At 47.9% G+C, this 13,002-nt stretch overlaps 2 protein-coding genes and 1 non-coding gene across 8 annotated transcripts in view; 1 reads left to right on the top strand and 2 right to left on the bottom strand.

Annotated features, from left to right (window-relative positions):
* LOC118092085 (vasoactive intestinal polypeptide receptor 1) overlaps positions 1–3,738 on the top strand; it is a 163,497-nt gene extending 159,759 nt beyond the window's left edge. The window contains exons 12-14 of the mRNA XM_060281068.1: positions 155–284; positions 1,207–1,248; positions 3,495–3,738. Coding sequence (XP_060137051.1) covers positions 155–284; positions 1,207–1,248; positions 3,495–3,677 — 355 coding nt within the window. The 3' untranslated portion in view covers positions 3,678–3,738. The remainder of the gene's footprint in view (positions 1–154; positions 285–1,206; positions 1,249–3,494) is intronic.
* Positions 3,739–5,023: 1,285 nt separating this feature from the next.
* ADCYAP1R1 (ADCYAP receptor type I) overlaps positions 5,024–13,002 on the bottom strand; it is a 142,383-nt gene continuing 134,404 nt past the window's right edge. For 4 of the 6 annotated variants that reach the window (XM_060280936.1, XM_060280940.1, XM_060280939.1 and 1 more), the window contains one exon: positions 5,024–12,842. In XM_060280936.1, the coding sequence (XP_060136919.1) occupies positions 12,633–12,842 (210 nt within the window). In that variant the 3' untranslated portion in view covers positions 5,024–12,632. The remainder of the gene's footprint in view (positions 12,843–13,002) is intronic. The other 2 variants (XM_060280938.1, XM_060280941.1) reach the window with 1 other exon arrangement.
* Positions 10,703–10,771, bottom strand: TRNAP-UGG (transfer RNA proline (anticodon UGG)). Its single transcript has one exon. It is a non-coding gene; the product is annotated as a tRNA-Pro (tRNA).

Below are 13,002 nucleotides of genomic sequence, written 5' to 3'. Positions count from 1 at the left end.
AGTTTTTTCCACATTGGAAACACCTCCCCTGCCCGAGAAACCTTGTACACCCCTGCTGAACCCTGTCAGCAAACTGCCACCTGAGTCATCTCTGGCTGCCCAGGGATGTGTGGCCTTTTCTGAACTCATATTCCATCCACATTCTCTCTTTCAGGAGACTAGCAAAATCGACGTTGCTGCTCATCCCTCTCTTTGGGGCTCACTACATCATCTTTGCCTTCTTTCCAGAGAGCATTGGGATGGTCGCCAGGCTGTACATTGAGCTAGGCTTGGGTTCCTTTCAGGTAAGAGTTGGGGAACCTCAGCGGTAGGGAATCCACCGTTGCCTGCAGAAGCTCCCAGGTTCAATACCCAATAGCATCTCCAGGTAGGGCTGGAATAAGACTCTGTCCCTGGACCGCTGGAGAGATGCTGCCCATCAGTGTGGATAATACTGAGCCAGATAAGCCAATTATCTGATGGTATAAGACAGATCCCAGCAGGCACATCCAACTCCCAAGAGACTGTGATCTACTCCCAGTATAAAAAATCTGGCAGTGATCTACCCATTGTCATTGGAGGGAGGAAGAGCGTGTGTGGTGTGTGTGTGTGGAAGGAGAGGATTGCCCAGAGTTGTTGAGCTTTCTTTGGGGAGGAATAACCAGAGTTGTGGATAAGGATCCCCCGGGGATGTCTGGTATACAGGAAGTCTGCAGCGCAATGGTAGAGCATCTGCCGCCCATGCAGAAAGTTCAAGCTCCAAATATCTCTAGGTAGGGCTGGGAATGTCCCCTGCTTGCAATCCCTGGAAGATTATGCCAGACAGCTGGATCTACAATTGAATGGACCAATGACCGGGCTCAGTATAAGACAAATTCCTACACTCCGGAGAACTGGAAGCCAGAGAGGCTTGCTCCTGTTGGAAGCTATCCAAAAGCAAGCTCCTGGAGAACTAAGCATTTCCTGATTCTTTCCACTCTCTGGTTCAATGGGAGCATTTCCCTCTTTCAAGATGTGCTTGTGTGTAGCCAAACAAGAAGAGCCTGGCTGTCCAGCATCCTCTTTTCTGAAATAGACCAACCAGATGTCTCTAGAAAGGTGACAAGCAGGGCAAGGAAACAACAGTCCTTGTGCGCAAGTGCCTTGCCCACTTTCATATCAAGCCACATTTGTTTGGTAGGTGTGTGCTTCTCCCACAATTCTCTTCTCTCTCACTCTCTTTCAAAGGGCTTTGTTGTCGCTCTCCTGTACTGCTTCTTAAACGGAGAAGTAAGTGGAAATGAGAAAGTGCTGGGTGTTTTTTTTTTACCTAAAGCCTTATGCAGCTCAGGACCCCAGTACCAGGGGCGTAGGAAGGGGTGTGTGGTGGGGGCGGTCCGCTCCGGGTGTCATTCCAGAGGAGGGTGACAAAATCCCACCGGGCGGATCATGCGGCTGTGCCGCAATCAGCGCCCTGCCAGGAGGATCATGCTGCCGCACCGATTGCCCTCGTGGGTGGATTGCCTCGCCCCTTGGGTGGATCGTCCCCATCCCTGGGTGCATGGCATGTGCGCCGCTCCAGGTACCTGTGCAGCTAGCTCCGCCACTGCCCAGTACCTCAAGGACCATCTTCCTGCCCCAATGAATGTACCAGAGCTTGCAATCATCACCTGAGGCCCTTCTCCATGTGCCCCCTATTCAGAAGGTTCGGAGGGTGCCAACACGAGAACAGAGCCTTTTTAGTGGTGACTCCTCACTTGACACCTGCATGTTTCTTCCTGGCAAGGCTTACCTGGCACTGTCATGCATGTTTCCAGGGCCGGTGCGTCCATTTAGACAGACTAGGCCATTGCCTAGGGCACGAAAATGGAGGGGGCGCTGCCGAGCCTGCCCCGCAAAACCCCCGCACCACCGCCGCCCTCCCAAGGCCCACGCTCGCGCTCCTCCTGCCTATGGAGGGGACGCCGAGAGGTCCCCAGCGGCGGCGGCCGCAGTGAGCGAGCGGTGGCGGTAGTGGTGGCAAGCGCCCGCAGCCGAAGCCTTCAGCTATGGGCGCTGCCGCTGCCACCCACCCGCCCGCTCACTTTTTCTAGAAAAAGAGGTTCGGAACTCACCATGAACACCTCCCTCAATGTTCTCTTATGATGGCAATGGTGCCCACCTGAGAGATGCTGGACCTGAGTTCTGACAAATTCCAGTTGAAAAAAAAAAGCCCTTCCAGGATGCATAGAGGCCCACGAAATTCCTGCACTGCAGGAACACAGAACAGGGTATCTGCCACTAAACCAAGCATTCTGAGAAGCCTGGCTTTCAAAGGAGCAAGTTGCTATTCCTTAGGGCTGCAGGGGGGTGACTGGGAATGGGTGGGTGGTCCTCACTGAGATCTCAGCTCACCCCAGACCCAAAACACGATTTGGGATAGGGGCTTCTTTGCAAACATTGCACCCACATAAGGCACGAGCTTGGGACGTGGGTGGCGCTGTGGTCTAAACCACAGAGCCTAGGGCTTGCCGATCAGGTCAGTGGTTCGAATCCCTGCAACAGGGTGAGCTCCTGTTGTTTGGTCCCAGCTCCTGCCCAGCTAGCAGTTTGAAAACATCCCAAAAAGTAGATAAATAGGTACCGCTCCGGTGGGAAGGTAAACAGCGTTTCCGTGCGCTGCTCTGGTTCGTCAGAAGCGGCTTAGTCATCCTGGCCACATGACCTGGAAGCTGTCTGGGGACAAACGCCAGCTCCCTCGGCCTATAGAGCGAGATGAGCGTGCAACTCCAGAGTTGTCCGCGACTGGACCTATCGGTCAGGGGTACCTTTACCTTTAAGGTTCATGCTGGGGAGAACAGTTAATTCCCTTTATTAAGCAATTGGGTGACTCCATACATTCCTGCCCTGTGCTGCGAACTGGGAGGGAGGGTGTGTGGCCAGGTTGCCCTGGCAACAGGGGATCACTCATGGCAGCATGGGAAGGAAGCACCATCACGTTGCCTAGGCAACAAAAGGATGCACCTCCTTCTTCCTTGCCTGCTCTCCCTGCCCCCCCCCCCCAGCACAATCGGTGAAATTTACACATCTTCATAGATCTGCTCCCCCCCCCCCGCCCAAGAATGATGGAAGAGGCTGCAAAGTTCCTTGCCCTCCAACATTTCTCCGGTGGAAATAGGGACGTCCCATTGCACAATGATAATTTTACTATTTATACTCCGCATATCTGACTGGGTTGCCCCAGCCACTCTGGGCAGCTTCTAATTCATATAAAAACATAATAAAACATTAAACATAAAAAACCCCTTCCTTATACAGGATTGCCTTCAGATGGCTCTGGGGTTGGATACTTACATACCCTCCAACGAAAATAGGGACATCCTTAGGAAAAGTGGGACATTCCAGGATCAAATCAGAAACCAAGGCGGCTTCTCTTAATCAGGGATGTGCCTGGAAAATAGGGACACTTTGAGGCTCTGAAGTTAGGGGCTGTGTTTTGACTATGTTCCAGCTGTAAGCCTCTGTTTCCTTTCCTGCTGTTGCTTCCTCCATCTTAGGTCCAGGCTGAGTTCAAGAAATGCCTCCGGAAGTGGCACTACCGACATTACCTCAGCTTTGCCCGGGTGCATCGGAGTCTCTCCAGAGATAACAGCCCTGTGAATTATGTCACACAGTTATCTATGCTGGACAGAATCAGTCCCAAGAGGGGCGCCTGTCAGAATGGCCTGTCCTCTGTCTGAAGATGTTCCTCGCTTTCATGACTACCAGGGTTTGGGGGAGGTACCCAGCCCTCTTGTTCCAGCAGAAGTGACAGCTGTATCAGAATACTTTCACCCTACAAGCCTTCGAAGCTACGAACATGAGTTTGACCAAACTGCGGGAGGCAGTGCAAGACAGGAGTGCCTGGCGTGCTATGGTCCATGGGGTCACGAAGAGTCGGACATGACTAAACGACTAAACAACAACAACAACACAAGCCTTCAGACAGAAATTGCCAAGTCAGGATCAAGTTGGTTGGGTGTTGCGATGTGGGTACCTCAGACCATCCGTCTTTTGCAGGAGGGTTTGTGCAATTAAAGTATTTTGAAGGGCTCTCTGTTGTCCGAGTACAACAAAGCCACTTTTTTTTTAAAAAAAATGGAGGTTTTGCAGTTAGGAAAGTGACAGGGAACTCCATGACTAATTCATGGGAATGTGTATAAACAGAAAGGAGGGATTAGCGGGTGTGGGAATGTGGGTGAAGATGAAAGCAGGGGCTTGCAAGTACCTGCAGAATAAGAGAAGATGTTTTCATAATTCTGCAGAAGGTGAAAAGGGTTCTTAGTAGCAACGTGTAAGAGGAGGAAGGGGCAGGAGATTCCCACAGGGGTGGTCTGTGTGCCAGGAAGCTTTCACAAAAGGATGAGGGTGGATTTGAGGTTGGAGGTGAAGACAGGAGTGAAGTGGGGCTACAGAGCGGAAAAGAGAAGTGGCTCCAGAAATGGCGTTGGGGAGGTGAAAAGCAAGCTTCATCGTTCCATGGGGTGGGAAGGGGAAGCTCTAGGGGAGGGGGGAGTTAAGGTAGGGGAAATGGCAAGCAGAACGAGCAGGGGCACAACCCCCTGTATCAAATAAATATGCTGATATCAGAAATGCAGTCTGGCCATGTGTTTGCGTGTGCTGCTTTAAATAAAAAAAAACCCAGAAACAAGTCACAACAAATATTTTATTGTTATTATTACAGTTTGCTTTTAATAACATATATTCTCAAACTCCAAAATATATCTCACAGTGGGGGCGGGGGCGGGGCATAGCACTGTTGAAATGCAAAAGAGATCTTGTTTATTTACATCGCCTTGAGAAGCAGTTCTGCCTGCGGGTTTCTACTGCTCCGAAGGTTTACAAAGGAAAACGGTCACCTCGAACAGTGCCCTGCCCGCCCATTCGCCATATTCATTTTTAAAATTATTGATATTATTGTTTTTACATTCAGCATAAGGAGAATGCTTGAGCAGAGGCCCCCATTAGAAACAATGACCTTGCTGGCATAACTCTTGGCTCCGGGTACACCTTCAGCATGGGCACCCAAAAATGGTTCGTGGGAATCATGGGAAGTATCAGAGGGCACGATCCTGAGCACTTCAGAAGCAACAGGTGAGGCTTTACCCTCAAGCAAGTGTGCACAGGGTCACAAAATGAGTCAGCTCTTTAAGGACACAATTGTAGAAAGTGGGGAGCTTGTAGTACAGGAGTGGAATTTAATATACACATAGAGAACCAGTTCTTGAAGAACGTTTGGCACGGGTGAAAGGCATTAGATGGATGGCACTAGAAACTGAAGTTTCCACATTTTCTATTAAACAGGAAATGTTGAGAACGCTCGTTTAGTAATCCATTATTGTCAACCTCTAGGTTCTGGATGCTTCAGCATCAAAGGAGGAATCCCGAGACACCCAGGGTCTTAGATGATCCTGTCTGTACATCATCTATGAAAGCAGACATTGGCCTGATCCACACATAGATCACTCAACCATGGTTTATTAAACAATGTGTTATTAGTGTTATGTGTGATTCCTGCCCAGTTGCTTAACTATTATTTGCTTCCTGCCAACAAAACACAATCTGAGGCTATGGTTTGCTGTTGTCTAACAACCCTGGTTTGTTTTAAACTATTGCTTGGCCTTATGTTAGAACCCAGCACCATTCCTTAGCCATGTTTTGCAACCAGATATTCTTCAGAGTGCAAAGGTGAGGCAACAGCAGCTGGAAAGCAGGAGAAACGAGCCACGGTTTGTTGGGTTGTCTGTTTCACAACTCTTGGCAAACTCATGGTTTGTTAAGCAAACCTTGACTTAAACCAACCACGGCTTAGCATTATGTGTGTACCAGGTCTTGGAGGAAGCCATCTTGCAAAGACCTCTTTCTTGAGAATAAGTCACCCCTATGCAGACACTGGACTTTCTCTGTCCCTCACTTCTAAAAGTGCCTTCCAGCTTGACACTGTCATCTCCCAGTGACTTCTTGCCAGAAAGTCACTCAGTTCTGGACATTAACATTTCTATTTATCATTTATGCAATACTATCAAAACCGATGGTGCTTGCCCAAAAATTCTTTTTCCTTTGGAGATTCAGAAAAGCCTGAGGTTAAGCATCTTCCAGAATTGATGTAACATTTTTGTTTTGTTAATAGGGTCACCCATTCATTAATATGGGGGAGAGAGAGAGAGGTAAAAGGGGTGACCTTGGAGTAGGGTGACCTCAACCATTAAGAATCCATCCTGCTTCAATATACAAAGCCCCATCCCTCCATCTCCAAAACACATTGTGTTTTCCAATTTATTGACTATTTGGTCACTCTTGATCAGGCATCCCCAAACTTCGGCCCTCCAGATGTTTTGGCCTACAACTCCCATGATCCCTAGCTAACAGGACCAGTGGTCGGGGAAGATGGGAATTGTAGTCCAAAACATCTGGAGGGCTGAAGTTTGGGGATGCCTGAACTGGAACTGCCAGTACACTGCTGTGGTCCTACTGTCTGGCTGGAAAAATTGGGGTGACAATTTCATTGAGGTCACAGAAGAAATTCTTCCAAATTTGACTGGCTCAGGGGCTCACTGGGAAGAGTGGTGATGGAAACCTCTCCTGTCCTTTCGTTCAACTGAATTGCTCCACCAACACAAGTGGTGGAAGACCTGCGCAATGGGAGAGGTCAGCAGGGCATGGCCTTGCCTGGCCTCCCATCCCTGGAGTTCCTGTGGCTAACTGGCCTCATTCAGGACAAGGCCTTGCATTTCATCTTTCCCCTTCAAAACCCAAGCCAAACAAATGGGCTGCCCTGGAGGCAGTTCCTTCCTTGGTGCAGTTCAGCTTGACACTCAAGAGCGTTCTCCACTGGGGCATCAAAGGAGCTTTGCCTGTTTGGTGCTGACGGGGTTTTTGTTTTGGCAATTTGCTCCGGTGATGCCAAGGGAGTCTTGACAATGTCCTCCTGCCGGCCAGGCTACTAGTTACTGCTGCTGTTGACACAGATGTTTGGAATCCAGTAGAACTCCCTCCAACAACTGAGAAAGCTAGAGAGGATGGATGTGTAGGTCCTCCTCCTATGAAGGAGACAGACCAAACTTGCCAAGCAGTAGCCCCTTGTCGCAGACATCGCAAGAATCCCTAGGCAGCTGCTGGGCCCCAGTAACCAGAGACTTCACGGATATGCCTCCCCTGTTTCTACAGTATTTTAAGAACATAAGAAAAGCCTGCTAGATCAGGCCCAAGGTCCATCTAGCCCAGCATCTTGTCACAGAGGCTGGCCAGGTGCCTGTGGGAAACCCGCAAGCAGGATTCAAGCACAAGAGCCCTCTCTTGTCTCCTGTGGCTCCCAGCAACTGGAATTCACAAGCATTGCCGCCTCCAGCCTGACACTCTGAGCAACACCAGTCAGCTGGGTTTAAATTTCCCACAATTTGCCACCAACACAGCGTCACAATCAGACACTGTGGGGAATTTCACTGGTGGCTAGATCCAGCCACCCAGTGCAGCTCAGAGCATCGTAATGGCTGCGACCCACTTCTGACACCAAGTACATCCACCCAGATGTCCCTCTTCTCTAGTTGCCCCTAGGGATGGGTAGTAAATTTCATTTCCTACCAGTTCCTTATTCTTCTAATCTTAAATTCAGTTTGCTCCATTTCCATATCAGAATATGAAAATCCATAAACACTTTTTTTTGCACCCATTTCTCCTCAAGTACAGATAGTTATTGAAATTCCAGCCTATTACATGAAATGCAATTTCGTATGCTGTTGTCGCTATCATATTTTTGCATGCTCTTTTGACTGGTATGCCCCCATTTGTGGACATGGGTTGCGACACAAAATTGAGAGAAGTGATCGTTTCAAAAGTGTCTTTGTTCATGCCCTGGCATGGGAAAAACAAATCTGGTAAGAGTTTGCATTCAAAGATCTAGAAAAAATGAGTCTCGGGTGTCAAAAGTCAGGGCAAAGAGATGTATCTGACATCTTAATTATACATCTTTTGAAGAATGCTGAAGATGCACCGAACTTTTGACAACACCAGAAGATAGCCAGCTTACATGCAGAACCAGCAGTGACAATGACATCACTCCTTCCCTTTGCCAAATTTCACCTTTGCTTTGAGTTTGACCTTACCTGCCTGTTGTCCTAAGCAAGCCATAAGGTCTTTGCAGTCTCTCCGAGATACAATCTGGGCCACGTTCTCCATGGGTGCTAATGGAACTGGAACCTTTTTCCTCCACTGGTGCCTATGCTACACAGACCGCCATTCAACCCTGGCAACATTTTCTTTTGGCACTCGATGAAACCTGGGCTATTGCTTCCATCAACACCTTCAAAACCTTGGCCATTCCCTCCATTCTTCTCAATGGACCCCTGGCAATTTGCTGCACTGATCCCCGTGGAATCCGAGCAAAATAACCCCTTGATACCAGTGCAATTGACTGGTTGTGGCTTATGGGCAAACATCCAGTCCATTGAATCTGGGAGATCCTATGGAACTGTTGGAATTAGCTTCGTTGCCAGTTCTGGAATCTTGACAATTTCAGTTGTTTGGTGCAGAAGCTCAGAAGCAGGCACAGAACTCCTGCATGCAAGGGCTTCTCGTTTTACCTCCATGGAAGGGATGGATCCATCTGTGCAAAACCAGGGATGGACTCTCAGAACTAGCCCCTCTACTGAAGCAAATGGGCAAGTCGCTATGCATGCATCATAGTGAGCAAGAAGCTCTGGATGATATCAATTGTGTTTATTACTTACAGGATCTCTTTTTTTGTCCCATGCACCATCACAGCTGGGAACAGATCTGAGATCCACCTGAAAGAAATAACTGTGGCTTTCATTCACAGTTTAGAATGAACTGCCAATTTTGCAGTGATTTAAAACTTCTTTGTGACTTGGTGGAGCATGAACCCAGTCCAGGTAGAAAGGTAGGAAGCCGTCTTTATTCCATTTCCATGAGGTTTCCCTAACTTAATTTTCACATTACGTTTGAGCTTCAAAAGCTGCTTCCAGGAATAAAACACAATGCTAAATCCACATGGCAGTCTATTCCATTTTCCTGATGTTTCCCTAACTGTTAATTTCTTCATTCCGCATGAGCTTCCATACAGAATGAGCTTTCAATTTCAGAAATATCGTGGAGTATAGTGCGGCTTTGGTGCTCATTTCCCTGTTACTTACTTCCAGGAAAAAAAATCTATTTGCAAATAACATGGAAATGAGCATTAAACTTATTCTGTATTCCTGGAAGTGGCTTTCACATCATGTGAAAGCTCAAATATAATTAACAGTTAGGGAAACATAATGAAAGCAGAATAAACTGTCATGTGAATACAGTCTAAATCAGGGGTCGGCAACCTAAGGGGCCGGATGCAGCCCAATCGCCTTCTCAATCCGGCCCGCGGATGGTCCAGGAATCAGAGTGTTTTTACATGAGTAGAATGTGTGCTTTTATTTAAAATGCATCTCTGGGTTATGTGTGGGGCATAGGAATTCATTCATTTCCCCCCCTTCAGAATATAGTCCAGCCCCCCCACATGGTCTGAGGGACAGTGGACTGACCCATGGCTGAAAAAGGTTGCTGACCCCTGGTCTAAATGGATACATCCATTTGCTTATTTTTTTAAAAAAACAAACAAACTATTTATAGATATATATTTTAAAAAATACATTTCAAACAACATCACGACGTAAGTGAACAAAATCCAGAAAGAAGGAAAAGGAGCTTTTGTACGCAGTGGCCACGATCCAGTCATTGGAAGGGGAAGAGCCCCTTATGCCTTTGCTTCTCTCGCCCCCCAGGGCTGGTCAAATGGGTCATCAGCCTTCTGGATCCCAGTCAGTTTTGTTTCACCCCATGGTTGCTCTGCTAAGATGTGATGGCTACAATTACCATGAGGTAGTGTCCAACCCACCTCTTAAGCCGGCAGCTAGAGGTATCTGTTAGGTGCTACGCAAAGATCTGCAAGCAGGTAGCTTTCAGCCTGTGATAACCGTCCCATTTGTAATGGTGGGTTGGGGGGTGGCAGCGAGGAGATGGCAGTGGCCTTGCAGCCGAGGCTCCGAAGCGGTGGCTACCCTTTCCAGAAACCCAGAGAACTCAGTGCTAATTGGGGCTTCCCTTTCCCCTTTGATGCCATTAGAAGGCTGTGCATGGGCGCATGGAGTGTTTATGCCAAGCTCTCTCTGACACCGAAGGGAACTCATGCATTGTTCTCAACACAACTGGTGACCCACTGAGCCAAAAGGGACTTGCTACACCACCTGGCCAAACAAGGGAGGGACAAGGTTGTGGAGGACCTGATGGGCCACCATACATGGTCTAGCCCAGAGGTAGCAGCTAACCTGGTGCCCTCCAAGTATGATTGGACTACAATGCCCAGTGGGCACAGTCAGCACAGCCAATGGCTAAGGATGATGGTCAATGTAGTCCATTAACACCCAGAGGGCACCACTGCGGCTGTTCCTTGCTTAGCCAGAGGGCTGTGCTGGATATCCCGACTCACAAGGTGTGCAAAGCTTATTTCTCCTGCAGCTTCTCCATGCACACTGGAGCCAAGATGGCAGCGACCGTGTGTCTTGAAGCTGACAAACTGGTCCATGCATGGCATGAGATTAGGGACACGGGAAAATGGGGTGCTGCCTTGAACTGAGTCAGACCATTGCTCCATCTTGCTCGGTGTTGTCTACACTGTGCGGCAGCGACTCTCCGGGATTTCAGGCAAGGGGGTCCCTGTCAGCCCTACCTGGAGATGCCGAGGAGATGCTGGGGATCGAACCCGGGATGTTCTGCTTCCAAGGCAGATGCTCTACCACTGAGCTACAGCCCTTCCCCAATGTAAGGTGAAGGAGCAGATTGTGCTGCTCAACATATACGGACCAAACTCTAGCTCAGGGATGGGGAGGCTATGGCCCTCTATATGTTCTAGATGATCATCTGTATGTTTTTGGATTCCATCTCCCATCAACCTCAGGCAGGTTGGGAACAATGGGAATTGTAGTCCAGCAACATCTGTGGAGTCAGTTTCCCCAACCCCTCCCTGCTCCAGCTTATGGTCCACTTCTTCTCCTCCACCCCCACTGAAACACTTTATTTATTTTATTATTTTAAAAAACCCATTCATTTAAATGGAGGAGAAAGAACCAGCCCTTTCATTGCAACTTTCTTGGCCTCAGCTTGCATTCATTAACAAAATAGCAATATATCCCCCCCCCCCTCTAATGTACACACACAGGCAAGCTCACACACTCACATTAAAAGATTAGAGAGGATCTGAAACATCTAAGATAGGCTCGTACAATCCACAGAGGAACAATAAAAAAGTCCAGAGGCCTTCATGCTTTGCACAAAGTCTCCTGAGAATTGACATCATTGTTTTAATTCGGCTGAAGTAGCTATGTTTCAGTTGTGGCTCTGACTAGAAGGCGGGAGCAAAGAAGAAATTCCCCACTCGAACCTATATTGAAGGCATTAATGATTTCCTAAACGAACTAAACTCTCCCCTGGCGGGACGGGAAGTATCTCAATCTAAAGACAACTTTCCCCACTTCCAAAGTCTATATTATTTCTTCGCCACAGCATTGGGTCTTGGACCCACCCAAATGGACCCCCCTGTTTTAGCTATGTACAATCCACAAAAATGGCCTAGCCCTTTCGACGTGAACCCTGGCGCAGCAAAAAGACCCGCACATTGTGCGGCACACAACGAACCTGTGCTGTTGGGGGTCACAACCACCAGTTACATCCTTATTTTTGTGGAAATGTGTCAATGGAGAAGGTTTTGCATGTAGTCCGGAGGAAGTGACCTTCAAGGAATTCATGTAGACTTAATGTGGGGGATATATAGATAGATATTTTCCACTTTTTTTAAAAAAATAACCCACCCCCCAATCAACCTCAAAAATATAGCTCTATCTTAACTTGGACGGCCCTTTTAGAAAATTCACAGCATAACATAAGCTTTCTAATACATTCCTGGAGGACGGAATACACCGGTTGGCTCCATTTTGCTTGGCATGGCTTTCCCATCCATCGAGTGGCTGCTGTCCACATGGCGCAGTTCTGCACAACCTCATGGGGATGCCTCACACTTGGGCAGCCTCTGGTGGGATCCACCTCGACCATCACCTCATCGAGGCTGGTAGTGCATCCACCGAAAAATTTAGGCTACATTCTATGTCATGAAAGAGGATGCGGAGACTGGCCCAAGACAGAGAGAGATGCATTGGAGATGAATGTATATGGTTCATTCGCAGGTATCAGCTTGGCAATCAAAATTCACAATGGGACAGAGAACAATCACCAAAAATGCCAGGCCAACAATGGAATTATTTGCAATTTGCTGAGATGGTGGATGAGTTGAACGTCTTCTTCTTCTTCTTTTTCTTTTTTGGTCCGGATGATCTCAGTTGCATATTTACAATCCTCTCCAATGCCTTATTTTCCACCCATCAGGGATGACGTGTCGTGCTTCCAGAACAACTTTGTTTCTCTCTCTCTCTCTTTCTTTTCTTTTTTAAAAGGGAGGTGGATTTTTTTTTCTTTTAAAACAAAACACAGAGACAGACACAACCACCCCACACCACCAAAATTAATTATGACCTTTTTGTTGTTGATGTTGTTTTCTTTCCGAAAGGAGCTTTTCTCTCTCTCCCCCCCCCCAGTTTGGGGAGGGGAAGGAAGACTGCTTATCCGCTCATGTCGCCAGGTTCTCCGCATTTATGCTCGACATTCGAATCTGTGAGCTGCTCTTGCTCAGAATGGACAACTGCGTCCCCCCGTTCACACCGCTGCTTGCTAGGGAGGGGTGGCGGTGTTTGAAATCCACAGCAAAGTACCGGTTGACTTTCCAGCTCCTCCATTTTCTCTTTATTTCTGATTGCACCTTTAGGGAGAAACTTTAAAAGGTCATTTTTTAATGTACTTAGCCGCTTGGGAACATGCTGACAGAAGTTTCTAATTTTTTAAAAAATTTTCTTTCAACAAAACGCAGAAGCAGTAAGAATGCAAGAAGAGCTCTGCGGCTGGATCAGGCCAAAGGCCCACCCATTCCAGCAC

Source organism: Zootoca vivipara, chromosome 12, assembly GCF_963506605.1.
Source record: "Zootoca vivipara chromosome 12, rZooViv1.1, whole genome shotgun sequence".
Taxonomy (NCBI): domain Eukaryota; kingdom Metazoa; phylum Chordata; class Lepidosauria; order Squamata; family Lacertidae; genus Zootoca; species Zootoca vivipara.
This window is presented reverse-complemented; position numbering and strand designations above follow the sequence as displayed.